At 37.0% G+C, this 26,663-nt stretch overlaps 1 protein-coding gene across 3 annotated transcripts in view; it reads right to left on the reverse strand.

Moving 5' to 3' along the window:
- Positions 1–26,663, reverse strand: part of TTC39B (tetratricopeptide repeat domain 39B) — a 77,867-nt gene that overhangs the window by 16,301 nt on the left and 34,903 nt on the right. For all 3 annotated transcript variants that reach the window (XM_068666507.1, XM_068666508.1, XM_068666506.1), the window contains 13 exons: positions 14,221–14,325; positions 11,494–11,625; positions 10,463–10,539; positions 9,156–9,223; positions 7,074–7,138; positions 6,770–6,875; positions 5,320–5,385; positions 3,800–3,908; positions 2,946–3,013; positions 2,799–2,858; positions 2,312–2,473; positions 1,193–1,284; positions 673–793 (listed from right to left, as the gene is read on the reverse strand). In XM_068666507.1, coding sequence (XP_068522608.1) covers positions 673–793; positions 1,193–1,284; positions 2,312–2,473; positions 2,799–2,858; positions 2,946–3,013; positions 3,800–3,908; positions 5,320–5,385; positions 6,770–6,875; positions 7,074–7,138; positions 9,156–9,223; positions 10,463–10,539; positions 11,494–11,625; positions 14,221–14,325 — 1,231 coding nt within the window. The remainder of the gene's footprint in view (positions 1–672; positions 794–1,192; positions 1,285–2,311; positions 2,474–2,798; positions 2,859–2,945; positions 3,014–3,799; positions 3,909–5,319; positions 5,386–6,769; positions 6,876–7,073; positions 7,139–9,155; positions 9,224–10,462; positions 10,540–11,493; positions 11,626–14,220; positions 14,326–26,663) is intronic.

Here is a 26,663-nt window from a genome sequence, read left to right on the forward strand (position 1 = left end):
AATGTGTTTTTTTCCACTTCCAGTAATTGCTATATTACCCATATTCCAAAATCTCAGCATAAGTGTATATGAAGTATCATTACGGTGTACATACAAACAGGTTGTGCACTACTAATGCCTTCTGAAGTGAAAAGCATATGAAATTAGAACAGAATTTGTGTAGTATCAATTTCTATACCTTTTACTCAGATTCAACACAAAAAAAAAGGCTTTTCATTTTCACCAGAAGAACAGATGATGATATAGAAAGAACTGAAGTTGTTGTCAATTTCCTAACGAGCCTGTGGGATACTGACCGAGAACCTGTCACAGTAAATAGCGTGTACTTACACATGATAGAAACCAATGTAGATCTGAAGATGACTTTCAGCCCCATGTACTAACAACAAATTATGCTCTATGTGTTTGAATTTTCACATAGAATTTTCACATAAATCTGGCCTTGGTTTTGTACTGCTAGTTGATAGCATTACTCAGCCCCTAACTCCATTTTACAAAAATCCCAAGGCCATTCCATTTGCATGAATGCCAATAATTCTTTAAAAAGAAAAAATAAATAAAAATGCAACTATCTGACACATAGTACCCAACGATAATATTCTTTCACTATGTAAGAAATCACAGTCATTTTTCCCCATTCAAAAAGGACAAAAAGAAAGCAAGTATAAGTACCAAGGCAGGTAATATCAGCTTCACTGGTTGAGAACATGCATAGCGCCGCGCTTTCCTTACTGCAAACTTCTCAGTTGGGATAGATTTTCCCGCAATTCTCTGTTTTAGACCTTCCACTTGTCTAAAAGGAGACAAAAATGGATATGACAGTTCACTTTATGAAGTTTTTCCTCTTATTTCATTTAGTAAAATATTAAGTATTTCCTAAATACTTAGTGATTGCCTAAATACATAATTTCCTTAATATTAGTAAAATATGAAATATTTGCTCTTATTTCAGTTAGTAAATTATTATGTTCTCCACACCACACACCCTGCATATGCAGGATGTATGTTGCTAATAAAAGCAGTGTTTTAAACAATGTGATGCTAAAAAATAATGAGAAAAGCTTAAAAGGTGCTGGTTATAAGTAGGGAGCAAATGATACAAGACAAAGATATTTAAGTCAAAAACATTTGCGGGGCAGGAATGGGGATGGGACATGACAACTGCATTTGTAGTTATTCTATAAATGTTTACCTGAACAAAGACACAATGTCCTCACCAGTCTTTTTCAAATCTTCCTCTGGAAGCATACATAAAATTGCTGCTTTCTGGAATACATATATTGCCTGTTTCAAATGAAAAATTCATATATTACTGCATCTAATTTGTTCTGTTCAATCAATACAATAAAGACTGAAATATCTTACCCCAATTGTTACAGTGAAGTGTTTCCAGTAGTTCTCATGCAAGTGGAACTACTGAAGTTTAGCTACGCATCTCTTTTTTCACATAATTTATAATTTTATTTTCAGTATATTTGCTAATATTCTTAATAAGTTAGTCAATATTAAAGGTCTTTTCTGCAAAGAATATGACAATATACTACCTAAATAACTGATAAAAAAATTAGGTTAATGACAGATAAAAGTATTCTGAAGTCCAGAAATGTCATCTAATCTGTTATGTGCAGAGATAAGCTAAAAACAAACAAACAAAACAAACGAACAAGCAAACAAAAACATATCTGAGAACTGAATCAAGGGAAATTCAGTAACTGGACTTTTCAGAAAAGAAAATAAACTTTTATAACTCTGTTCAAGACATTTACACTTCACACTTCCTCTTTTTTCAAAAACTGGCCATATTCCCTTTTCCACTAAGCATAAAAGAACAACATAGAAAAGAACAGACAAAGGATGTACATTTGCATGTTGTGCTGGGGTCATACTGTGAGAACAGTTTTTACAAGGAGAAGGTAGATTACCCTGCATGTCTCCAGCAGCCTTTTATTTCATGTCACAAAGCATGTACTGACTATGCCTTCTTTTGTCTTTTTATAATTAACAAACACACACAGTTTCTTCTGCCAAGTTTTATTAGCAAATATTAGAAATTACAATTGCAAGTTAACTACTTTCCTCTCCCTCTTCTTTCTCTTAATTCTGATAAGCACCCCAACACTGAAGCATTTCTCGTAATGGTACCATAAGAAAAATTCCCCCTTGTCCACACAATATACCATTTGGTTCCCTTGTCCCTTTGCTTTTGAGTTCAGAAGAAAGGAAAAATTCCACTGATTCCGCACACTGAAATGCATATTTAACTGTGGAGCAGCTACTGGTATAACACAGTAATATCTGCCTGCTCATTTACCTTAGACCACCTGTTCTCTTTGCTGAGGAGGTCTGCATATCGATACGCTTGAAGCCAGTTTTGCTGGAATGTGTAGCACCACATCAGTTCCCAGTAACAGAGATGATGAATCTGCTTCCATTCTTGCTGGGCTGCTATGCATTCCTGGAACGTTAACTGTGCCTAGGATTTAGAAAAGTAAGAATAATGAAAATTGGTTCAATTACAGGTTAAATCTCCCTGATAGAGCCACATTTAATTACAGAGCAAATCCCTTCGTAGCACCCAAGCAGAGAACACTCTTGACTAGAAAAATGAAATAATCTTCTCTCTCAGCTTATCTTAGAATAAAAGCTGGAATCAATATTAACACTAAACACAAACAGGAAAATGAGCATAATTATCAGTCCAACTAAATAGTTACCAAGATGATGAATCATACATATTTTTTCACCCCAAGCTGAACACTGTATAAATAAAAATCTTAAAAAGAAAACAATTGATTTACCTTTTCAAAATTTCCTTTCAGTATATCTATTCTGGCAGCATAAAAGAGAATAATGGAACCCTTGAAAGGAAAGGAGAAAAATACTTAGTTACTACTTTAAGCTTAAGGAAATACATTACTATTACAAAATGTATTGAGAATACACACATTTGGAAACTTCTGGAGGTAGGGTTCAAGAAGACTGTCTGCTTCCTCGAGGTTGGTGTCCCCTGTACCTAGAAACCACAATAAACCAACCTTAGTCTACTTTAAATAAATAAAAAAAAAAAGTGTAACAGATTAAGATTGTGGTTTCAAAATCCTATTTATGGCTTGAATAAATTAAAGAATGACCACCTCTACTCAAAAGCAGAAATATTATTTGATCATATTATGTTTCTATAAAAATCAGTTCTTGTCTTGCAAGAAATAATAGTTTTTAAGATAATAAATGCCTGTAAGTAGACAAAGGTTAAAATACATTAATATTCTTTAAACCGTTACATTATAAATTCCTTTTCCATTTTCAAGTCCCTGTAATTGCTCTGTCAAGTTATGAAAACGTTCTTCAGCTGCCCCCTTTACTAATTTTGAGCTCAGTTACAAAGTAGGGGTGAACCTGAAAGAAATGAAGTTATCCCTAATTTCCTGATGAGCCTAAGGGACAAGGACTGAAATACTTTGAAACTAAAGAACATAAACATGTATGTCAAAGACGCATACAGAATTAATAGTAATGTTCATGTGGCAAAAGCAATCGTTTCCTCACATTTGAGAAGTGTTTTCTAATATTTTGCTGTTGCATGTTAGGATAGCCCTTCAAATGAAATAGGTTGTCAACAGAACAATATATACCTTGCTGGTTTTGCAATTATAGCTCTGTTAGAGGCGTGACTTTCAGATCGTAACAAAGTACACAGCAAACTCCTCTTACTAAACTACTAGCCACAGTTGCTAAATTCAGTTCAAAAAGCAGAATATCTTTCAAAATGTGTAGCATGACTGAACACAGCGGGACTCACCAAGGATTAAGGAGACGTAAGTATGATAAACCAGCAGGGTGAAAGTACACAGAATGGCCCTCAAACTGCTGCCAGATGCACCTTCCTGTAGTTGATGGAGGCCTAATTCCTAAGAAAAAATACAAACACATGAAGAATTAATTATGAGTATAGTACTATAGTACTCTTAATCATTTCTAGCTCACCTGCATGTTTTATCCTTTTAAATACAAGTATTTCATAATTCAGCATTTCATTATCTCAGATCCAACACAATATTCTACCAAAACAGTTCTGACACAGCTGACAGCACTCAGCAAGGAGTAGACTAAGTCAATGCTGAATAAAATTACCCATGCGTTTAATTGCTTTGGTGAAGTATCAATGTCACAGACCATGCAGCCACACGGGTCTAAATCTTTTCTCCACTACTTTCTGGATATGAGCCTTTTAGAATAATGTCTTTATATTTGGTAGGGAACTCTCTCAGCTTATTCAGTGCTACTTCTAGGCAAGAGTCCTCCTTTGGAGAAATCACTGGTTATCCTTAATTTTCTCCTGTCAAGTCAGCCACTATTTTCTGGTTCTGGTCAAAATATTAGTTCTACTAACACACCAACTTCTATACAGTGTTTTCATAAATTACAATTCAATTTCTGATTATTGAAAAAGATTCATGGAGATTTATTCTGTTCTTACATAAGAAAGATTTTCCTATCTATTCCAGTTTATTCCCATTAAATTACAGCTTAACTATTTGAGGATTGTCGAGACGAGTTCAGAGGTTCCCTTCTTAAGAGCAGTTGCTCTTCAGAAACAGATTGTAACAGTTTTGGTTAAAAAAAAAAAAAAGAAGTTTTACTGTATAGCAACTTGTTGAGTTACAGGAGAATTCAAGCACCATGCAAAAAATGTGGTGTTACTACAAAAGTGTTCAGCTTTCCTTTCAGCTTTTATCACCTTTTCAGTCAGGACACTAATGTGTATTGTCAAAGAGCTTCATCATGAAGCTCAGTGAACTAGAATTTTTACCGGAATAAACAGAACGAAAAGGACTCTATTGAAGTCTAATTTTATATAAACAAAATGTACTTGTGGACAACCTACGAGCAGTAAGACCATAAGGTGACTCTTTGGTTCACGAATAACTTGAAATTTAGTTACATATAATTCTGTGTTTTGTTTTTTTTTCGTTTTTTGTAGGTGGCAAAAGGAGTTGTAAAGGGTTGCAAAATACAGAACAATGGGAAAGGGGATGGGGGAAGGGAGAAGGGGAGAGGAGGAATTCAGAAAGGGGAAATGGGAAGGGAACCATCTCTGAAGCATACTGGCCATCTCCTCTGCTTGCTCAAGAGTCAAATATCAAATATGCTTTCTTGCCTGCATAATCTAGCCTACTTAACTTTTTAATAACACTAAAATATTAATCAGCTATGTAGATCATTATACATTTAGTGTGAAATATGTAACAATAAACACACCCAATCATTACCTGAGAAAAGTCTAATTTGAAAAAGCAAATAAAATACCAAATCCCATACCCTGTTGCCAGAAAATCCAATAAATTCTAAAAGTCGGAGGATCCTTCCTGGTAACAATGACAGCATCTGTAATACATTTCAAACAAAAATATATACATTCAAAAAAAGCGTAAAAACACTATAAGCTTCAACCAAAAACTACTATATCAAATGCCACTACACATCAGTGAAAAAGTAAAACACAAAAGAACTCAAAAATAGACATGCATGATCAACAATATGCAATCAGTTTGCAGCTTAAGGAAAATTCTGACTCTTTATGATCAGCCAGCATAGAAACAGCAAGAAAAAGTCCATCTGTGTTTTTTCAGATAATGATCCTTCTGTGAGGAATTGTTCAGATCTGATCAGAATTGTTCAAAAAATTTGAGCCATATGGAATCAGAAGCAAGTATTATCTATTTTGGTAGCACTTACAATCCACAATTGTTATCTTCCTTGACTCCCAGTTGAATGATACAATGGTATACAAAATTCTACTTGTTCCTTCTTTAGAGGCATGGAATTAGCAGACCAGAAAGCTATTCTTTTAGAAGTATTAGCTATTGTTACCCTCCTTTACATGCACTTTCTGCTCTTGAAGCTGCAATCTTCACATTCAACACAACAGAAAACTTTTAAAGATCACAATCATCTTTTCAGAAAACATTACTGGAAGGTCTATTTCAAGGTTAGCTTTTGTAAGCTCTAGTCATTCTAGTCACTGCCCAGAACAGACTTTTTCTGTTAGGCTTCCTGCTGAGGAAAATTCACGAAGAATAAGTCTGAGCACTTGTGTACAGAGACATCTACCAGCTGCTTGGGTTTTAAAGACTGAGAGGTGCAGGTAAACCTGAGTTCTTCTGACCATACACAGAACTGGCCAGCTCCAGTCTGGAATGATACAGAAATTACAATACCAGCAAAAATCAACTCTCACTGCTGTCATGGCATACGCTAAAAGACAATGTAGTAAACTGTAAACAAAAACACTAGCAGATGTATCCAGTCGTCTCTTGTACAAATCCAGTAACTTACTGCTTATTCTCCCAAACTTGCTCATGGTCTACATTAATTCACAGTGCCAATCTACAGTATGCCACGGAAGCCATAGAACAGTATACGTGGGTTACCATAAAAATGTTCATTCGAGGATCCTGTAACCAACTGTAGAAGAATCTTAAAATGTCATACTACACATAGCATGTAGCAGCTTTTCCTCTCAAGCAATACATAAATAAATTAGTCAAATAAAATTAAACATTATTTAAAATAAATTAGTAGAAAGACCCTAGAAGGCATGCATGCAAAAAGCCACTGCACTTTTCATGTTGCATAAAAGCTACAAAACATGCATCTCTGTTTCTGAAACATTTTATAAATATTTTTAAAATAGGATTACAGTACCCTATTTGCAAAGAATCCTACAGAATTTCTACAATCAACTTTATACAGTCTGAAAGAGTCATACCAAATTGAATGCTCCGATTCCAAGTTTTACTCCTCCTTCAAATTGGTGATAAGTTTCATTTTTGCTTTTGTTCCCCTGAGTCATCTGTAGCACCTGATGACATTCCCTTTTGATACAGGAAAAAGGGAGGAGATGGTAAACATGACTTAGAAATTATATGAAGTATAATCATTGCATTATTTTATTATAATATATATATATAATTTAATGTAATGTTATTTATATATATATATATATAAAATTTGGAGGCATTAATGCACCTCCTTATACCAACATTAAACCTCAGTGTTTTCTAAGGACTTACTTGTATATTTGATAACTCGTCCTAATTTTGAGGCCGCCTTTGATAAAGTTGATCATATTTTCATCCTGAAACAAAAAATATTAATTATACAAAATATGTTTTTAGCTATTACATATAAACAGACATAAACTTCAAGCTACATTTTAATTGATTTAGAACTTAAAAAGACACTGGAAATTTTAAAAATGCATTTCAGTTATTAGAATGATCTCTAAGCCTAAGTTAGAAAATGCATTAAGTTGTTAGGGAAACATTTTTCTGTTGCATGTGACAAGTTTTACAACCTAAAAAGAAGCAGAGTGGTCAGAGCTACCATTACTATTAACTAGATTTCTAATGCATCTAAGTGAAAAACAGAAAACTCTCCACCAGATGGTGCTGTAGGAATCTTTACAAAAAATTTTGGAAAGCCGTTTCTGACACACACAAGCAAGCCTGAGACCTGGCAGAAGATATACCGAAAAATCCCCTAAACAGATGAATTCCCATCATTAATAACAGCAACTACACGTACTATCCAACATGTATTCATTCGCCTCTAGAAAATCAAAACCACAATCTATTAGCCATCAAAAATAAGTTCCTGAATAGCAAGATGGTTAACAATTAAGCAAGAGATTTTTTTTTCTCTTAGAATTAGCACAGAAGGGGAATGTGTACCGGCATTTCAAAAATCCCAATTAAATACCCAAGTACAGCATGTATGACATGAAAAAGAAAAAAAAAAGAAAAAAAAAGTTTTAGAAGAGCATCAGAATCTGGAACTGAAGGAAACGTTGGCTTCCATAAATGGATCACCATTTTGAAAAACCTCAACTGTTCTGTCTGTAAGACTGGACAACCAAATGCAGATGTTTTAGTACAAGCATTCTTTCTACCTCTTTCTGACTGACTACATTTTCATTATCATCATCATCCTCAGATGAATCAAGGTCAATTAAGGATGAAAAATATGGTGTATGGCAGCAGTCATCAGAGTAGGGTATTACAGCAAACTGCAGTGGAACTGAAATGATGGACAGGCAGATGCTGCTCTAGAGAAAGGATACACTTCCCTTAAAGGTATTTCATTTCATACAGTCCCATAATTGAAGACGCATATTTAAAAATTCTTTAATAATTAAAAAACAAAATCAAGAAGCAAATAAACAACCAACAAGTGGTTTGCTCTTGTTTTATTAGGAATAGAGAAAGGCAGTTATAAGACTGGCATTCCACTACTAACATTTCCTGACACTTCTGGCCTAAGTATTGTATTAAGTGGTTTATAAAGCTGAGCCAAATTAACCTTTTAGGCCCATCTGATCTTAATATGTCTCTGTGCTTTACTTCTTCTTCATAACTTATATCTGAAGGAATTATCTAAAATACATTAATTAAACATTTGTTGAACAACAACACACAAGCAATGAAAGTATGAGGAAACAACAACTGTTTTCTAACCAATTTTTAGATCGCTAACATTAAGTCTCTGAAACATAAGCTAAACAAGAAGCGTAAGACAGCAGCAAAATGCAGACCCTTATGTGAACCATAAGATTACCTCAGCAATGCTAAGGCATGCCCATTTTATAATAATTCATTACTATATTGTTCATGACGATATTTCAAAGGGGTAGAGAGAGTGATACTAAATTAAAGACAAGCACATATCAGGTATAATATTGTAAGTTGGAAACACTCCATCCTTTTTGTGAAAAGAAGAAAAAAAAACAACTGCATTTTAAAATGACATTTTGTTATACATTTCCTCGTATTTGAATGTCTTTTTGAAGTCCTAGACTATTCTAGAAGTGATGGCATTAATTTAAATCTACCATCTGTATGATACCTTCGGTTTTTCATTCCTGGGTAACAATAACATCTTTGGTTATTCAAAGAAACAAAACAAAAAGCAAGAGTTTTGCTGGATAGCATAGCATTTGCTGTACTTTCAAGCACTGTCATGAAGTAATATTCATTCAAAGAGGAAGAAGTTTGTTTTTTAAACAACATATCTATTGTGGGGATGATGTTCTACAAACATGAACATCCTTCCATTAAACTGTTACAAAAAGATACAAAATTAACAGTTGGTTTTACCTGTACAAAGGTGAGAGCTGCTTTCTGCAGTAAACATTCAGCATAGCAGATTTCAGCATGCATTTCCTCTATACAAGAAAGAAAAGTTATCTACTGTCAACATTGCTGTTGTTAATATTCTCAAGCTCAATGGAACTAATAAAATGCTGCCAAGAAAAAAAGTAGGATTCTGCTGTTGCTCTTTTGGTAACTGCTGGATAACAGCAGTAACAAACAGATCCCATCAGAACTAGTAATTGAGAAGCTGGCTAAAAACAGTTTTCTGTTTCACCTCTCCTCAGACAAAAACCTTGATCTTGCCAGAGCTGTCTTCAGCCTTAAGCAAAAGCTACTTACCATGCTGATGGATGATCTCCTGCACTTTGCATTGACACTACGTTTAAAACTGAGCCTAAAGCAACCAGTTCCTCAAACACTGTCTTAGAAAACTTCTACAGACGAACAGTAACATTCACAACAGCTCAGCTGTTCCCTAAGTCCAGTAGAATGTTACAAACATGTTTTTACTGAGTCATGCTAAGCAATCTGAAAGCCCCAGGCAGACTTTCTGTCCTCATGCACCACTAAAGACCATTTGACTTAACACACATGACACAAGTTACTCTGCAGTGAGAGTAACTGCATGCTGCAAGACCAGCCACATGCATAAGGCTGCTGTATGTACAATGCACACATGGTGAGTTTGATGTGTCCAGTATTAAAGAGGGTTCTTTTGTGTCAGGTTAGAAAAAAATGCATACTTGATTCTGCCTGAATCGGAAATAGTAGATCAGCATTTTCAGAGCCATGAACAATGTACTGATACCATTTCCCAAAACACCTTAAGGCAAAACAGACAAGCACAAAACTTGTTAATATATTCAGATTCAAATACAACTAAGGATAAGGACTTATTCCACAGCACCAATGATTCTTAAACCTTTTGGCAATTGTCTTAAGCTAAAAAAAAAAAAAAAACAAAAACAAAACTCTCCTCAGTCCTGTAACTGGTTGTCAAACACATTGCTCTCTTACTTCATCATGCATGCTCAGTCTAACAAATAAGCCTGTATACACCATTTCATGAAACTATGCATTGAAAAGGACACATAAGTGATTGGTCCGCACTAATCAACATTGCTCCCAAAGGACTCTGCAATATTTGAAGATGGAACATGCAGGGTTTTGAGGGGGGGAGGGGGTTGCTTCTTGTTTTAACTGTAAGACACTAAAGTCAAATTAAAGAGTTAAGCATATTAGTGTGCGTTGGCTGGGTGTTCTTGAGCTTTTTTCATTTTGTTATTTTAATTGTATTATAAACCACTTACCTTCACTCAACTGATCCACTGACTGTTTAGAAACTAGATTGGACAAGGACTCTACCACTGTGTTTCTTTTCCTGAATCTGAATCAGTCATACATGGAAGAAAAGAAACCCATGTAGCATAAGTGACATTTCAACAAGAACTTGAACTTATTTATAATTCTTAACTATTTCCAACCACAAATTGTAGACATTCTTAGGAAGGTCAATAGCTACAATTTTTTTAGTCTAATCGTGGCCGCTGACAGGCCCAGAAGCCTATGCAACCTTAAAATACCTTTCAAGTATGCATTTAATCTATGCTAAGTATACAAGAGCATACCATTCCCCAGTTCCAGCCATGGGGTTCCCGCCTAACTCAGCTCACATGCAAGAACACTGCTGGGGAATGAATCACATGTTTCTCATTGGACCTCTAGCTTTTAAAACAAGACTTTTGAGAAAAAGTCACACACATTAACAAAACTCCTGCAGAGTTCTTTATGATGCTGGGCAAGCCACAATAAAAATTTGAAGTCAAGTTATTCTTCCATTTGTTCTCAAACCTGGTCTCAGAATTACAATGAAAATCAAGGAGCTACGTTTTCAACAAAAATGAGAACATAAAAAGTCATAAAATACTGATGTATTTATGTCAGACATGGAATTTTACACTGGACATCCCGTATCAGTCACACATCTTAGTTTTAACAAATCTCAATTATTCATATTATAAAGGTGATGGTTTATCTTAAGGTATGCCATTATAAAAACGTATTCACTGCTATTTACAAACACCTCAGCCTTATGCAGAAGCCGAATACACAACTCTACATTCAGAAAAAGAATGCATTTTACATGCCAGAAAGTAATTCATCACAAATATTAAACATTTGCTTATTATCTGTTTACACTCTTCTGCATACTGAAAAGGGCAGGGCCCCATCAATGAAATTACAACATTACAATTTAACATGATGCATAGCAAAAATAAGTAATCATAAATGAGGAACCTCAAAAAAAAATACCTCAAAAATGTAAATTTCTCAAGTTTACCTTTGGCAGGTTTGCAAAGCGTCTTTCATTGTAGAAATTCCCATTTGTATATCCTGTTGTTCAAAGGTCATAGCAGCTTGCATAACTAAAATAGTGCTGTATCCAAGGGCATGGTACATACTATCTTTAGACCTATGGCAAACATACAAGTCTTGTGCATTTTAACCAAAATTTAAATTAAAAGACAAAATTAAATGCTGAGACACCTACATGAGTTTGTGTAAGGACAGAAGAATAAAGCAAGAAAATAGAGTTAGGGACATAACCTAGTAAATACAATCAGTATTTTCCCTACAGTGCTACTTGTCTACCTCCACAAGGGATTTGCAGCAAGTCCCAGAAAATATACAAACTGGTTACACAAACATTTGCACTTAATTATACACCCATTTATAGTCCACTGGCATATCTGTTCAATTTAGCTAATTAAGCCTTGACATAAATACTCTTTCAGCTCTGCTTTCACTTAACATAAGAGGTAGGGACATCCTTATAAAATTACTAACTGATCCAGAGATAAAACAATCTGCATCTGTTAAAGGCCAGTACCCATGTGCTCAGTCCTGCATAAAAGGCTACTTTGAATCAGCCTGGCTTTCACAACATCAAAAAAAATTTCTCACACCATCAAAGCAACTGTTGGAAAGGGGAAACTGGAGTGAAACCTACCAGCTGGGTTTTGAAAGCTTCAGGAAAATGAAGTCTGCCCACTCCTCTGGTTGTCTACTAGTCATTCAATGTACATGTACTTTTTCCTAATGACCAGTTTGAACCTCCTAAGCTTCAACTTACGGTAACTGCCATTTGTTTTACCATCTGCCACTATGGATAAGACTGTCTCTATCTTTGAAACTTCCCCTCAATAGCTACAAACCACTATTAGATTAATCCCCTAAGTCTTTTTTGACGAACTGAAACAAGCTCAACTTGCAATCTCAGGAGTCATATGTATTAGTTTTCTAGCTATCCTGCTAGCCCTTTGCTAGATCCTCTCCAGTTTCCTCAACATGTTTTTTCAATCAACGAGCCACACCACAAGCACAGTTTTGAAGACAGAAAACTTCAGCAGATGAAAGGAAGACAGATCCTTGGAATGTTTATTTTTTAAAGATGTCAACTGTTTCGCTTATTTTTATTTAGGTATTTTAAAGACTCAAGTCTAACTTTCATTAAAAGGCTATTTTTCTGTAAAAGAATTGGGCTTTTACTTTTTGAAAGGTGGCTTTCTGTTTCTTCACTGGGCTAAGTCCTCCTTTGCAGATTAGCTGAATATGCTGTATAAGAGGCTTAGAGTCTATTAGCTGCCAGGGACTCAAAGTACTGAAACCATGGAGTTTATAATATTTTTCTTCATAGAATACATCAACTAAAACAAACACTTCACTATATGTAAAAAACTGCAGTATAAAATGGGGTATGAATTACATGGCTTTTTTATTTTATAAGGCAAAATAATATATATAAGGAAATATATATATATATATTAAAATTTTGGAAATATATGTATGTTCTTTTATTAATACACACAAGCACAAACCTTGCATGTGGTACTAAGTATTTTATGATAATACCCCAAAATAAAGTTTTTGCAAACAGATTCACAGCTGGGAGTTCTCAAAATGTTGCTCTACTACATGTAATTTTGTAGTCTACCTTCTTAAAATCATCAACACATCATTTTTACCCCATATTACTATTACCAAACAACAGAGCAAGAACTTTATGCCACTACCTACATGTGCTACAAAACCCCCTCACTGAAATACCCACAAAATGCATCTTCTTCAGGAGGCAGACAGGAAAAGGACCATGAATTTGCATCTGATCCCAGCTTCCTGTATTTCTTTTCCCCACAGTCACAGGTCATCTACCTTCACCCAATCAACCTTTCAGTATCCTCTAGCTACCTACACTTGTAATGGATGTGGGTATGGAAAGAGTCCCAGCAGATGATTTGGCGTGACTATTAGCAACACCTTCCAGAACAAATTAGTTTGTACTGTTTGTTATAGGCTTCAGCACTGCTACTAAGGGATCTGCCCCATCTGTATTTTATCTCAGTGAAGTGGTAAGAGAGTGCTTTCAAAAACTTGAAAGGCAGAACAAACAGAGCAAGCAGATAAACCACTGATATTGTTTATTTACAGGTTTATCAGTACTGTTCTTACTACAGTGATAGTATGAAAGCAAAAGCACACACGCTCTCTAGAACATGCTACATAACTGTGTCCATCAATTTATGAAGACTTAATTATACTGACCAAATGCAACATGGCAGAAGATAGACAGTTGTTAAATTGAAAGGTTTGATTTAAAAGTAAACACTACTGTCACACAGATGTAATTTTAAAAGCATTCGAAAGAGAATTTAGAGTTTTCCTAATTAGCTTTACTAATCTGCTCAAAAAGCAGTTCCTTTGCACAAATTCTCTGATCAAAGATACATTGGATAAGGTCCTGTTCTTCCATTTTTTCATTATGCACTAGAAAAGACAACTTTAATGATAAACTATAACAAACCAATTAAGTGCTTTATTAACAGGTCTGTGATGGACTTAAGGAGAAATATGTGCACTGCTAAAGGCCCAGAATATTGAGAAATGTTTTTGGACATGAGGGAATAAATGAAAGCTATTATTTTCAGAGCTATAAATTAATCTTCAGCTACCACTTATCACATTTCACACTATCTGTTTACAGTAACGTAAGCAAATAACATGATCTCACCATGGACGAAGTAATTCCAGGGCTTCAGAGAACTTATTGTTTAGAAATAAATTCAGTGCCATTGAACATTCTTCCAGAGCAGTCTTGAGATCCATTTTGGATGCCCTAAAAAAAAGAATCTTAATTTAGGCAAACTGTAAATGTATTTTATATATTTATATATATTTTTCTTATATAACTCCATGGGTCTTACATAGCAATTTTATTGTTCATTTTTAAAATCTGACCTTACAAAACCAAGTCAGATTCTTATCACTTCAACCATGCTACATAGGAATACTCTCTTTTCTTACTAAAATGATGTTTATGGCTTTGTCGTCCTCTGTTTACCAGTCAATATGCGATGGAGTCATTTTTACTACTACTTGTACAACAAATACACAAGTTATTGTGCCTAAGCTCTCATACGTCAGTATTAACACAAATGTAATGTCAGATTTTGTATTCAGATCTGAGTCTGGAGAGAGATGACACAGTAATACTCTTGTTCGAGAAAGCTAATAAACAGACATTCACTCTGTAAACAGCTATGCCCAAAACTAGACCTGTCAGAAGCTTGCAGCCACGCAAAAAGCTTTTGTTCTTCCTGATTCACTTCAAGCAAAGTCACTTGCACTTGCTTAAGAGCATAACATCTAACAAGTGTTATCTCAGCCAGTTTTGCCTGACATTGGGAGCACTCACAAATTGCTCCACGAGTGGAACAGGTAACACACTGGGCATTCTTGGTAGTAAAGAACAGCTAGCAGCTACATAGCCTTTAATCAGCACAGCTGGATCTGGGAAAGATAATCTGTCTACAGCTTTAAAACAAAAGGTTTAGGCTCTATAATGGGCTTTATTCAAGAAAGGTTAAGCAGTGGTAAGCAACAGATCATGTCAATGAGATGAATATTTAAGTGCTGACCAGAACAGAAGAATCCTGAAGGAGGAATTTATGAAAGACAAACAACAGTGAATGCATCTGTTCTAAATCTAAATGTAAAACACACACATGAAAAAAAAGGGGGGGAAAGGGAGATATCAGAATATGATTGGACAGGTTTTCACATAGAATAATCAAACTCCTCTCCCCTCTAGCACTCTCCATCGCCAAAAAAAAAAAAAAAAAAAAAAGCTTTAAATTATTAGTTATGCTTTCTGTATTCCTTCAGGGGCAGAAAATTACCTTAAGACTAAATGACCTCCAAAAACACTAGTTCAGCTTTCTGCTCTTTTTTTAGAGCAGTACTTGAAAAATGAATCCTTCTGTAGAGATACCAGATCTGTAACTGAGTACTTTGAAACTACTAAAGATATATTATTGAGCCTACCAAGAGGCAAATTTTGCACTTTGTAACTGTGAATTGCAAAATTGTGAATTGCCCAACAAATCACTTCCTTCCCAATCTGTCTTCAAGATACTGTTTAAAAACAAACAAAAACAAACAAAAAAGTGCCACACATCCTGGGCCTTGAGCCATGGTATAGTTTGGCCAAAAAAGAGTAGAAATCTGCATACTAGTTACTATTTAGGGACAGATTTTTTGTTGTTCTTATTTGATGGTGCTCTGCTGATTACAATATTGAAGCAATCCCTAAAGAAATAATACAGAAGGTTTTGGCCAACTGACAATACAGATCACATATACACGATCACATACTACCGTGATTTTACAGTAGCTTTTGTCAACACAGGAAAAGTAACCCTTGTTCAAATATTTTAATAATATTACAGTTTATTTTACTTTTTGTCTTTTATAAATCCCATAAATTAACAAAATATTACAGAACAGTCAAAGCAAGTAACAAGGCCTTGATGAACTAATACCACTTTAGCCATTTGTCTAAGAACATATGGTTTCATGACCCTCAAAGGCCCTTTTTTATTTAAGTGATGAGATAAAGGTACAGGTCCTCTTTACATCCTGGCTCTAACTCGCTTCCTAATGCAATTATTTCAAGAATAATTTCACAAAATTAAGGCCCAGTAGAAAGCTCATCAGTTTCTATTTGCTTGACAGTCTTTGTTTATGCATGACAGCTTGGTTTTAGGGATACCTATGGTCGTGATATGTTATCAGTCCTTGCACTCTATTGCTGGTCATCTAGAGGCTTCTCCTCAACTGAAAATTTACAATATTTATTAGATGTCTCACTGATTCTGATATTCCTAGTATCTTCTGACAACACTACAACTTTCCAGCAGGTCCTCTTTATGAAAGAAGGCATAACATAGTTAAGCTACAGAAGTCCTGACAAAAGGACACAAAATATAATACTGATTGTCGAGATGTATTTTTGTAACTCTTAGTTTGCTACTTGTACCAGACAGCAAAGTCTAGACTTCAGCAAACTCCTCATTTTCCAGTCTTTTCACTGCTCTTCGTCTGGTTGAGCTTTACTGAACTTCCTGTACAGATATTCTCCTTGGGGCATGCTGGGGATCCAGGCAAACAGAACAAGAGTCTTATGAGCACAGAAGCTTTCTCCTTCCCCAGGTGCTTAAGATTCACTGCCAGAGGGTCAGACTCTCAGATTTCACCCAGTATCTTGTCCAAAGCCTGGGGAACAAGGACTGTAATGTGGCTCATGACTGCCCTGCGGTATAGGCACAGGTAACTGAAGTCTTTATTAGCCAGTACTTATTAGTAACATATGGTAAGCAAATCTAGTTCATATGTGTTCTTTTTATCTCTAGCCTACACGACCCAGTGTCCTGTTGCCTGTACTCATTTATGTTCTCTTACTTAGATGTCTAGCTTGAAGATAGCTAACTTGCCTTCTATTTAAAAAAAAAAAAAAAAAAAAATCAGGAAAGTTCTTGCATGGAAACTTTATTTAGGTCTACATAAAAATGCATAAGTAATAATAACAAAATGCAGATGAAAAAGAGTCAGCATTTTGTTGTTGTTTGCATGCTGTTCTTCATATAAGATATGAAGATACATATACATATGAAGATACATATAAGATACAATATAAATACAGAATATAAGGGTACAATTCACAATTCATACTATGCTGGCTAACTGTACCCAATCTTTTACCTAGACATTCATTTTTTACATGTTAGTTACATTAATTACAGGAGTATATTATGATATTTTATCTTTATTCAGAAAGTTTACAGTGTGCACTTTCATGTAAATTCTTTGGTTTTATTATAAACCATAGCCTTGGGACTACACTTCAATTGAAGTGTTGCAAATGTACTGTAAAAAAAAAAAATGGTTGTTTTGCCTTCTTTCTTCTTCATTTTCCAAGCCCTAAATCTTTCAGTATAAAAGTTTGTATGAATTATCTTCACTGGACTGGTGATAATAAAGGCTACTCAATGATAGGAGTGTATTTGAGTAAATCCATACATTTATTTTTCGGTTCCCCCTCTGCTACATACATACATACAAATATACATATATACATACAAATCTCTGAATCTCACCTCTCCATGAAAAATGGTGGGGTGGGAGAGCGGGGAAAGCCAACATAGTAGCGTTATTGCAAGATGGCTACAAAACTAGACACCATTTTCTTTATGACTTCAACAGGATCACGTACAATTTCTGTTTTCCCCTTTTAATAAGGTTTGCTTAATCTCTTTGATTTCGGACTCTCTCCTCTAAGTCTTTAACACCCTGATTAATCCTTCCTACCAGCTCCTCCTTGACTAGGGGAAAATGGAAAGTGGTATATTAAGCATTCAGGTTTGTTTGTGTTTAATCGGGAAACAGCAATTTACTATTGGTCACACAAGGCTTAAGAACTTTCTTCTCAAAGTTTCAGTGCACACACACTTTTTTATCTTTGTGAAGCTACTTGCACTGATATTAACAGGAGATTTGACTTCTCAGATCTAAATTTGAAAAAAAAAATCTGTGAAGAGTTAGAACATCAAATACAAAATCTTAAATGTAAATTTCTTTGCCTTACAATTCTTATACTGAAGACACTTTCCACAATCATTTCTGAAGGAGAAAAAAAATTCATCCCACAGACCAAGAAACCCTTATGGGAGACATACAGAGTATTTATCTCTTCACACATTCACACTTTCTGCATCTTTAGTTTAAGGAAAAAAAAAGTATCAAAGCCAACCACAAACTTGTTTTGTATTTTTGCATACTGTAGCTTCTAAATCCAGAAAAAATAACCCATTTGAGTATTTAGTTTAGGAACCTGCTAAGGCCTGAGATCTTAATAACTGTTCATACTGCTGAAGTAAAATTCTTTCTAGATTCTGGCTGGAGAAAACCACTGAATCTAGCCTATGAAGCACCCTGCCTATTTGGAAAAACAGTGGACTTTAAACTTCGTTTAAATCTGTTCAACTGGATTAATGCTTCCCATTAACAAAAATCATCAGAAATATGTATGTGTGTGATCCTATCATTGTTAATCAATATTTTCTTGATAAACATTTTAATTTACTAAATATAAGCAAAGAACATATATTTTACTGTATCTAGACTGCGTATGAATATATGAATAAATTTGTCTAAATTAAAGTATTTGTATGACTAATAAATGTACATCTGTTTACATGTCTTCTTTAAAAGTCTTAAACATGCTCTCAAAAGAATAGCAGCAAGAAATGTAAGAGTAATTCATAATGAAAGTTTTGCAAAATACTCAATTTTATCAGCTAATTCCAATAGCATCTGTAAATAGATCGCTGTCAAAAATTCACTTTTACTTGCCTACATTAATAGGCTCAGTTTTGTTTCTGATATATGAGGAAGGAAAAGAGTTAGTCTCTCAGTAACAAACCATTACTACCACTGTGTACCAATGCTTCTATGTTCATGCTTCACACTTGTGTTTTTTTTAGGAAACTAATTTCATTCAGTACATGCCTGCTTAGACTAAACATTCTATTTGCTCTGTCTTTCCAGCAAATGAAAATAGCTAGCTATTTTCAAAGATTTCAAATAAATTACTTTTCTAAAAATAAATAAATAAATAAAAAATCCTACATTTGCACTGATTGCCATCATTCCTGCCTCAGAGCATGATTTCTTGATGGTAAATTGCAGATGAGCCTCGCTTGAATCTGTTCAAATGTTCCATTTTCTTTCTTGGCTAGCAAGCTCATGGTCTTTTTGAACACCGCTTTACTTTAAATGTATCCATCCTCTGTAACGTCCAAGATCAGTGGTGATTCTGACCTTTATCACCTTTAGCTGATAGGATCCCTCTTCCCCTCCCACCTGCACAGGATTACTGTGCAGAGCTTCCTCCATGAGGTACAGATTTCTGTGCTGGTGTGCACTACCATACATACTTAATAAAGTAAACTCAAGCCTTCCAGTCTCGGGGTGTTGGAATCCAGTGTCTCCCTGGAAGAACTTCTCTGAGACCAGATCAAAAGTTGTACTGCCACTACAGCATCAAATGTCACAGTTCATGGAGAGACAATAAAATCATCATTTCATGTTCACATCTCACATGTGTTCCCCAAGGCTCAATTCTTGTTCCTCAGGACTCACATCTACAGCCAGTTTTGTTCAGCATTTTTATCAGTGATCTGAATGTAGGGTTGGAGTGCATCCTTAGCAAGTTTGCTGATGATATTTAACTGGGAGCTGATGATGACTCACAGCAAGGACAAAAGGCCTTGCAGAGGCATCAAGATATGTATTGCAGCATTGAGCAATCATCAAAGGCATGAATTTCAACAAGGGTAAACAGCACCTGGTATGGAGTAATGCTGTTCACAGGCACCGTTTTGGAGACCAGTGGATGGAGAGCACCCCTGCAGAAAGAGACCTGGGGATGCTGGTGAACAGCAGATTCAACATGAGCCAGCTGTAGGCCCCAGCAGTCAGGAGGGCAAGCTGCATTTTGGGGTGCATTAACACAGCACAGCATATAGAGGTGATTTAGCATTGGTGTGGCCTTGCCTTGACTATTGTGTGCAGGCCTGTGCAGGAAGGTGGCAGTCTCTGCTCCTGGTCACCGATAGCAGGACACATGGGCACGGCACGGAGCTGTGCCAGGGGAGGGCCAGGCTGGGCATTAGGAAACATTTCTGTGCCGTGAGGGTGGTCAGGCACTGGCACAGGCTTCCTAGATGGGTGGTTGGTGCCCTGTGCCTCTTGGTCTTCACGAGGCGTTTGGACAATGCCTTCAGTAACATGCTTTGGCTTTTGGAGAGCCCTGAAGCAGTCAGGCAGTTGGACTCCATATCTTTTTAAGTTCCTCTCAGTTAACTTCTTTATTTTATGTATTAACACTCCAGAACATTCCTGATGGTCTCCACTGGTTTTACTACTTAGCAAGGATCCAAAACACTTTAAAACTGGCACATCAACCCATAACTTATTTAACTTAAATGACCCTGGTACTTTGTGTAATTGCAGCAGGAAGGCTTTCTGTCCCTGGCATCCTCTTTGATACATTTTTAATTCTGAGCTATGCCTCAGATCAGCAGTGAATTACACGACTGCATTTGGCCTTTGTTTCATGGATGCAGCTAGCAACTATAAAGATTTCCAATCGCCTGTGGTAATTGCTTTCATGTTGACAGTAACATACATCTCTGTATGGATGTATGGATCACCTCTGGTGGTGATCCATATCATCACCAGAGGGTGGTGATCAGCAGTGCAGAGTCTGGCTGGAGACCTGTGACTAGCAGTGTTCCCCAGGGGTCAGTGCTGGGTCCGGTCTTGTTTAACATCTTCATTCACAACCTTGATGAGGGAATAGTGTCTGCCCTCAGCAGGTACGCCGATGACACAAAGCTGGGAGGAGTGGCTGACACACCAGAAGGCTGTGCTGCCATTCAGTGAGACCTGGACCAGCTGGAGAGATAGGCAGGAAGAAACCAAATGAGATTTAGTAAGTGTAGAGTCCTGCACCTGGGAAGGAACAACCACATCTATCAGTACAGGCTGGGGGATGACCTGCTGGAGAAGAGCTCTGAGGAGAAGGACCTGGGGGTCCTGGTGGACAACAGGTTGACCATGAGCCAGCACCGTATCCTCATGGCCAAGAGGGTGAATGAGATCCTGGCATGCATTAAAAGGAGCGTGGCCAGCTGATCAAGGGAGGTGATCCTCCCCCTCTACTCTGCCCTGCTCAGGCCTCCCCTGGAGTACTGTGTCCAGTTCTGGGCTCCCTGGTACAAGAAAGACAGGGATTTCCTGGAAAGAGTCCAGCTAAGGGGCACAAACATGATACGCGGCCTGAAGCATCTTCCCTATGAGGAAAGGCTGAGAGACCTGGGTCTGTTCAGCCTGGAGAAAAGAAGACTGAGAGGGAATCTTATCAATGTGTATAAATACCTGAAGTGTGGGAGACAGAGGGATTTGGCCAATCTCTTTCCAGTGGTTTGCAGGGACAGGACAAGGAGTAATGGCCACAAGATGGAGCGCAGGAAGTTCTGCAGTGACATGCAAAAGAACTTCTTCACGGTGAGGGTGACGGAGCACTGGAACAGGCTGCCCAGGGAGGTTGTGGAGTCTCCTTCCCTGGAGATATTCAAGGCTTGTCTGGACGCCTACCTGGGCAGCCTGCTCTGAGGAACCTGCTTTGACAGGGGGGTTGGAGCCAATGATCTTCCAAGGTCTCTTCCAACACCTTCAGTTCTGTGTGTATTCTATGTGTATGTGTCTATTACATCTGAAGAAGCATTCCAATAACTCAGTTATTGGCTTTGTGATCTGAAGATCTTTTTCAAGTTATTTTCCTTCACATTTTGAAAACACAGTTGACCTCACTATTAAGAGAGCGACTGAGAAGAAAAACCTGTTTCACCTTATCCCTCTCATTCATCACTTATATATGAGCCAATAGTAATACTCTGCTCTTCTAGTTTGGTATACCAAAACCTAGTTTGGGTAATTTCCTAATAGGCAATGTTACTTACTGACACAAATCTCTCAAATGAAGTCTATCATAAAATAATCTCACTGCCTACAGAAGAGTTTGGGCATTTACCTTGTCTTCTTTAAAAAAGACATTGTGTTAGGTCTACGTTTTATGTCACAGATTGTTCTGTTAAGTGTAGTTGAAGGTTTGAAGTCTCCTTGGTAAGTACAGTTTAGATTCACATACTGTGAACATTAGAAAATGTTCATAAAAGCAAAGACTAGCTTTCTTGTAATGAAAGCAAAAGCAAAGCTTTCTAGTTATGTTTGATTTTTTTTTCTTATTGCAGGAGAGTACTCCTAAACACTCCGAAGTGTGGGATTTTTTTGTTGTTTTTTTTGTTTTTGTTTTTCAAAAAAAAAAGAAAAACACAAACCTGTACTTCAAAGAATCTTCTGTGCATCGCGCTTGAGCATATTAAGTGCATGCAACTCCCTCACTGAGAACTACTTACTCCTCTATAAGTAACCACACACACCCTTCACCACCACAAACTTTGCTAGTGTTGGTAAACCTCTTTTGGCATGTGAAAAAGCAAGGTTTATCAGGCAAACCTCCATACAGCTTAATTTTATCTTTCTACATATGCTAGGTGTTATTCACATTTGGAGAACAATGCACAAACGTAGAATCAAATTGTGTAAGCTTTCTCACATTTAGATGTTCCTCACAGCTAACAAATGGAAGTAGCTTAAATCATTTACATTGTAAGAGATCTGAACATTATTAAGTTGTCAATCACTTCCAATTCACAAACAAGAAGGACTCTTAACCCAATGTGCTAATTTAAAAAATCAGCAAGGAAGGATGTAAGACCATATGAAGAACCGTTCTTTTTACAGTAAACAAAAAGCTTATTGAAAACTGTTTTAAGATTTCCTCTAAAATCCAAACTGCACACCACTTACAATCACACACCAGAAAAAGGTTAGATACTTGAAATGATTTCCAATTAACATAAGTCACTTCCTATCCTAGGCTATTATCACTACTAATATAAAAATTCTGCAAACTGCAACTATCTGACCAGTATAGCAAGGACACAAACTTCTTTTTTAGCCCATAAAATAAATCCACTATCGAGTTTATCTCCACAGCAAATGCTACATTCATTCTGCACACATCCTTTTTATGAGAAGCATGAATTTTGCATACATAAAATGTCTGCAGTTTACATATTCAATGGAAATGTTATCAGCTTATGGGAAACATTCACAAACATTTCATTCTGATGCAAGACAGACTTGATAAAGTAATTTCTTTGAAGGCGTAGTGTATTCGCTGTTTCAGAACTTCACCAACACATGCTTGTAGTCTGTACGCTAAACATTCATTTAAGGAAACCCCACTGGCAGCAAAACTACCCAGTGCTGTTTTAGCCAACGAACAGACGAATTAGTCTGAACACTTACTACACTGTGATCTATTCTACAATGCATGGTTTTCTGAAACAAACACAAATTAAAAAAAAGACCACACAATGCACACAGGACAAACACACTAATCCCAGATGTCTGTTTGGAATACTGAACAGCCTGCCGTAAGCAATCTAGGAGATTCCTAGAGTACTTTGAGGATAACTCCAGGTCCAGGTATTAGACAAACCAGTGAGAGAAGAAACATTACTGGTACTGGTGCTCAACAACACAGAAGAGCTCATTAAAGAGGTGAAGACTGGAGGCAGTCTGGGCTGCAGTGACCATGCCCTGATTGAGTTTTTGATCTCAAGGAGTATGAGCCTGGCAATGAGCAAAGTCAGAACCCTGAACTTCTGAAGAGCAAACTTCAGGCTATTCAAAGACCTAGTGGATGAGATCCCCGGAACACTGTCCTTAGAGACAATGGAGCCAAGAAGAGCTGGCAGCTCTTTAAAGATGCTTTCCTTAGAGCACAAGAACTCTCCATCCCCTTGTGTAAAAAAGCGGGCAGGGAGGGCAGACAACCAGTATAGCTGAGGAAGGACCTGCTGGTCAAACTGAGGCACAAGAAGGAAATTTGCAGGGACCAGAAGCAGGGACATGTGGCCTGGGAAGAGTACAGGGATGCAGTCCAGATTTGCAGGGATGAGATCAGGAAAGCCAAGGCACGGATGGAATTGAGCTTGGCAAGGGATGCAAAGAACAGGAAGGGATTATATAGATAAGTTACTCAGAAAAGAAAGTCCTAGGAAAGTGCAGCCCCTCTGATGGATGAGAAGGATGAACTGGTAACGACGGACGTGGAGAAGGCTGAGGTACTCAACAGCTTCTTCACCTCAGTCTTCACTGCCAGTCAGACTTCCCAAGTCTTTTGTTTCCCTGAACCCACAGATGGAGACTGGGGGAGCAAAGTCCCACCCACTGTAAGAGAAGAGCAGGTTTGAGACCACCTGATGAAATTGAACAGGTACAAGTCTATGGGGCCTGATGACATGCACCCCAGGGTCCTGAGGGAACTGGCTGATGTAGTCACCTCTTTTCATCATACTTGATAAGTCCTGGCAGTCAGAGGAAGTCCCTGGTGACTGAAATAAGGGAAACATCACTCCCATTTTTGAAAAGTAGAAAGGAGGACCTGGGGAACTACAGATCGGTGACCCTCAGCTCTGTCTTGGCAAGATCATGGAACAGGTCCTCCTGGAAGCAATGTCAAGGCACATGCAAGACAAAGAGGTGATCCAAGACAGCCAAAGATGGCTTCACCAAGGGCAAATTGCGCCTGACCGATCTGGTGGCCCTCTATGATGGAGTGGCTGCATCAGTTGAGAAGGGAAGACCAACCAATTTCATCTACTTGGACTTCTGTAAGGCCTTTGACACAGTCCCATGTGACATCCAGGTCTCCACATTGAGGAGATGTGGATTTGAAGAGCGGACCATTCAGTGGATAAAGAAATGGCTGGATGATTGCACCCAGAGAGTGGCTCTATGTCTATAAGTGAAGGACAGTAATGTACCTCAGGGGTCTGTCCTGAGACCAGTACTGTTTAGTATCTTTATCAGTGACAGACAGTGGAATCGAGTGCACACAGCAAATTTACAGATGACACCAAGCTGAGTGGTGCAGTTGATACAACAGAAAGAAGAGATGCCAAGTTGACCAAGAGATGGTCAACAACTGGCTGAAATGACAGCATCAGAGACAGTGGGGCTAGCATGACAAGGGAAGTGACTGTCTCCTTGGCACTGGTAAGACCAGACCTCAAATACTGGTCTCAGTTTTGAGACCCTCACTACAAGAAGGGTACAGAGTTGCTGAAACACATTCAGAGAAGAGCAGCAAAGCTGGTGAAGGGACTAGGAAACAAATGAGTTCAAATGACTTCTCTCAAACATACCTCTCCTGAAGCGTTTAAAACCCATCAGTTTCAAAAAAGTTCAATAGAGTTCAACTTTTTGTGAAAACGGGACTTAGGGAGAGAAAAGGGATCCAGAAGAGTATTCTTGCAAGCAAAGCTTCAGTTTCACTAAATTGTTTTATTTAGACACTGGAGAATTCGTACAAATGAGACCATTAGCTATATAAAAAAAAAAATAGTTTTCATTAAACTTCACAACTGATCAGATACATATGATTAAACAATGAGATAGACAGAAGCAAGAGAAGACCAAAAGTTAGGGTGAAGTGACAGCATTTTAAGAGGGTGTTCACCCTCTATTCCTCTTTAAAAGAGGAAGTTCTAGGAAGCTCTGGAAAGCTAAAATTAGATACATGCTACAGGAGAACACTGCTTTATTTTAGGAATTACTACTGTTCACATTGGTAGAAATATTTTTAATATTGTCTTACGAATCAAGTGTGTTCAAACATTCAAATAAAACAAAAAATGTCAAATAAAAATTCCTTCTCATAATTCTCATCTGACATCACATTTTAGGTGTCAGACCACCACCTTTCAGAAGACCATTAATGTGCCTTTGCTTTACATTCTTCAACTGAGTCTTATTTGTCAGATTTGAAAAAGCAGGTGCTGCACTTGTGACTTTTCCAAAAGAAACAACAGTTGTTTAACTGAGGACTAGAGGTTTACTAAACTAGGAGGCTTTTTTTCCTTTTCTTCTCTGAAAATTGTAAGCAACTCTACTAAAATTTTCAACAGGATATTAATGCTACCTTGAAGATCTAATACTTCAGAATTCTCCTCTGCTTTGTATGTACATCATGTCTTCAGTGATCTCCACCTCCACCCCCCCCAGAATCTCACGTACCATGCTGCCATTTAGCCTTCTCAATAGTAATAGATGAATAATAGATTAAAATTAGTATTTAATCAAAAAAATTTTGCAGCTCTTTGAAGAGAGGCAGGGAGAAGGACAGTGAGCATGAGGCCATCTGGCAGCCAGGCTTGGGCAAGTGCATTCACTGAAAACAATTAAGGAATTGTCATTTTCTTACAGCAAAAATATGGAAAACATGCGAAGTGTAGGTGTGTTGTTTACTATTTGCATTGAAACAATGCAAATATTTTGGGATACGACTAGAACTGTGTTTGTTCTAGTTAAAAAAAAAAATAAACTCAGTGCCTACAGCACTGCTTCATGAGAACCTGGTAACAGAACGCAACAAAGCTGTCAAAAGATTTTGCATGCAAATATTTGCTCTATTTTACC

This window comes from Anas acuta, chromosome Z, assembly GCF_963932015.1.
Source record: "Anas acuta chromosome Z, bAnaAcu1.1, whole genome shotgun sequence".
Lineage (NCBI taxonomy): Eukaryota > Metazoa > Chordata > Aves > Anseriformes > Anatidae > Anas > Anas acuta.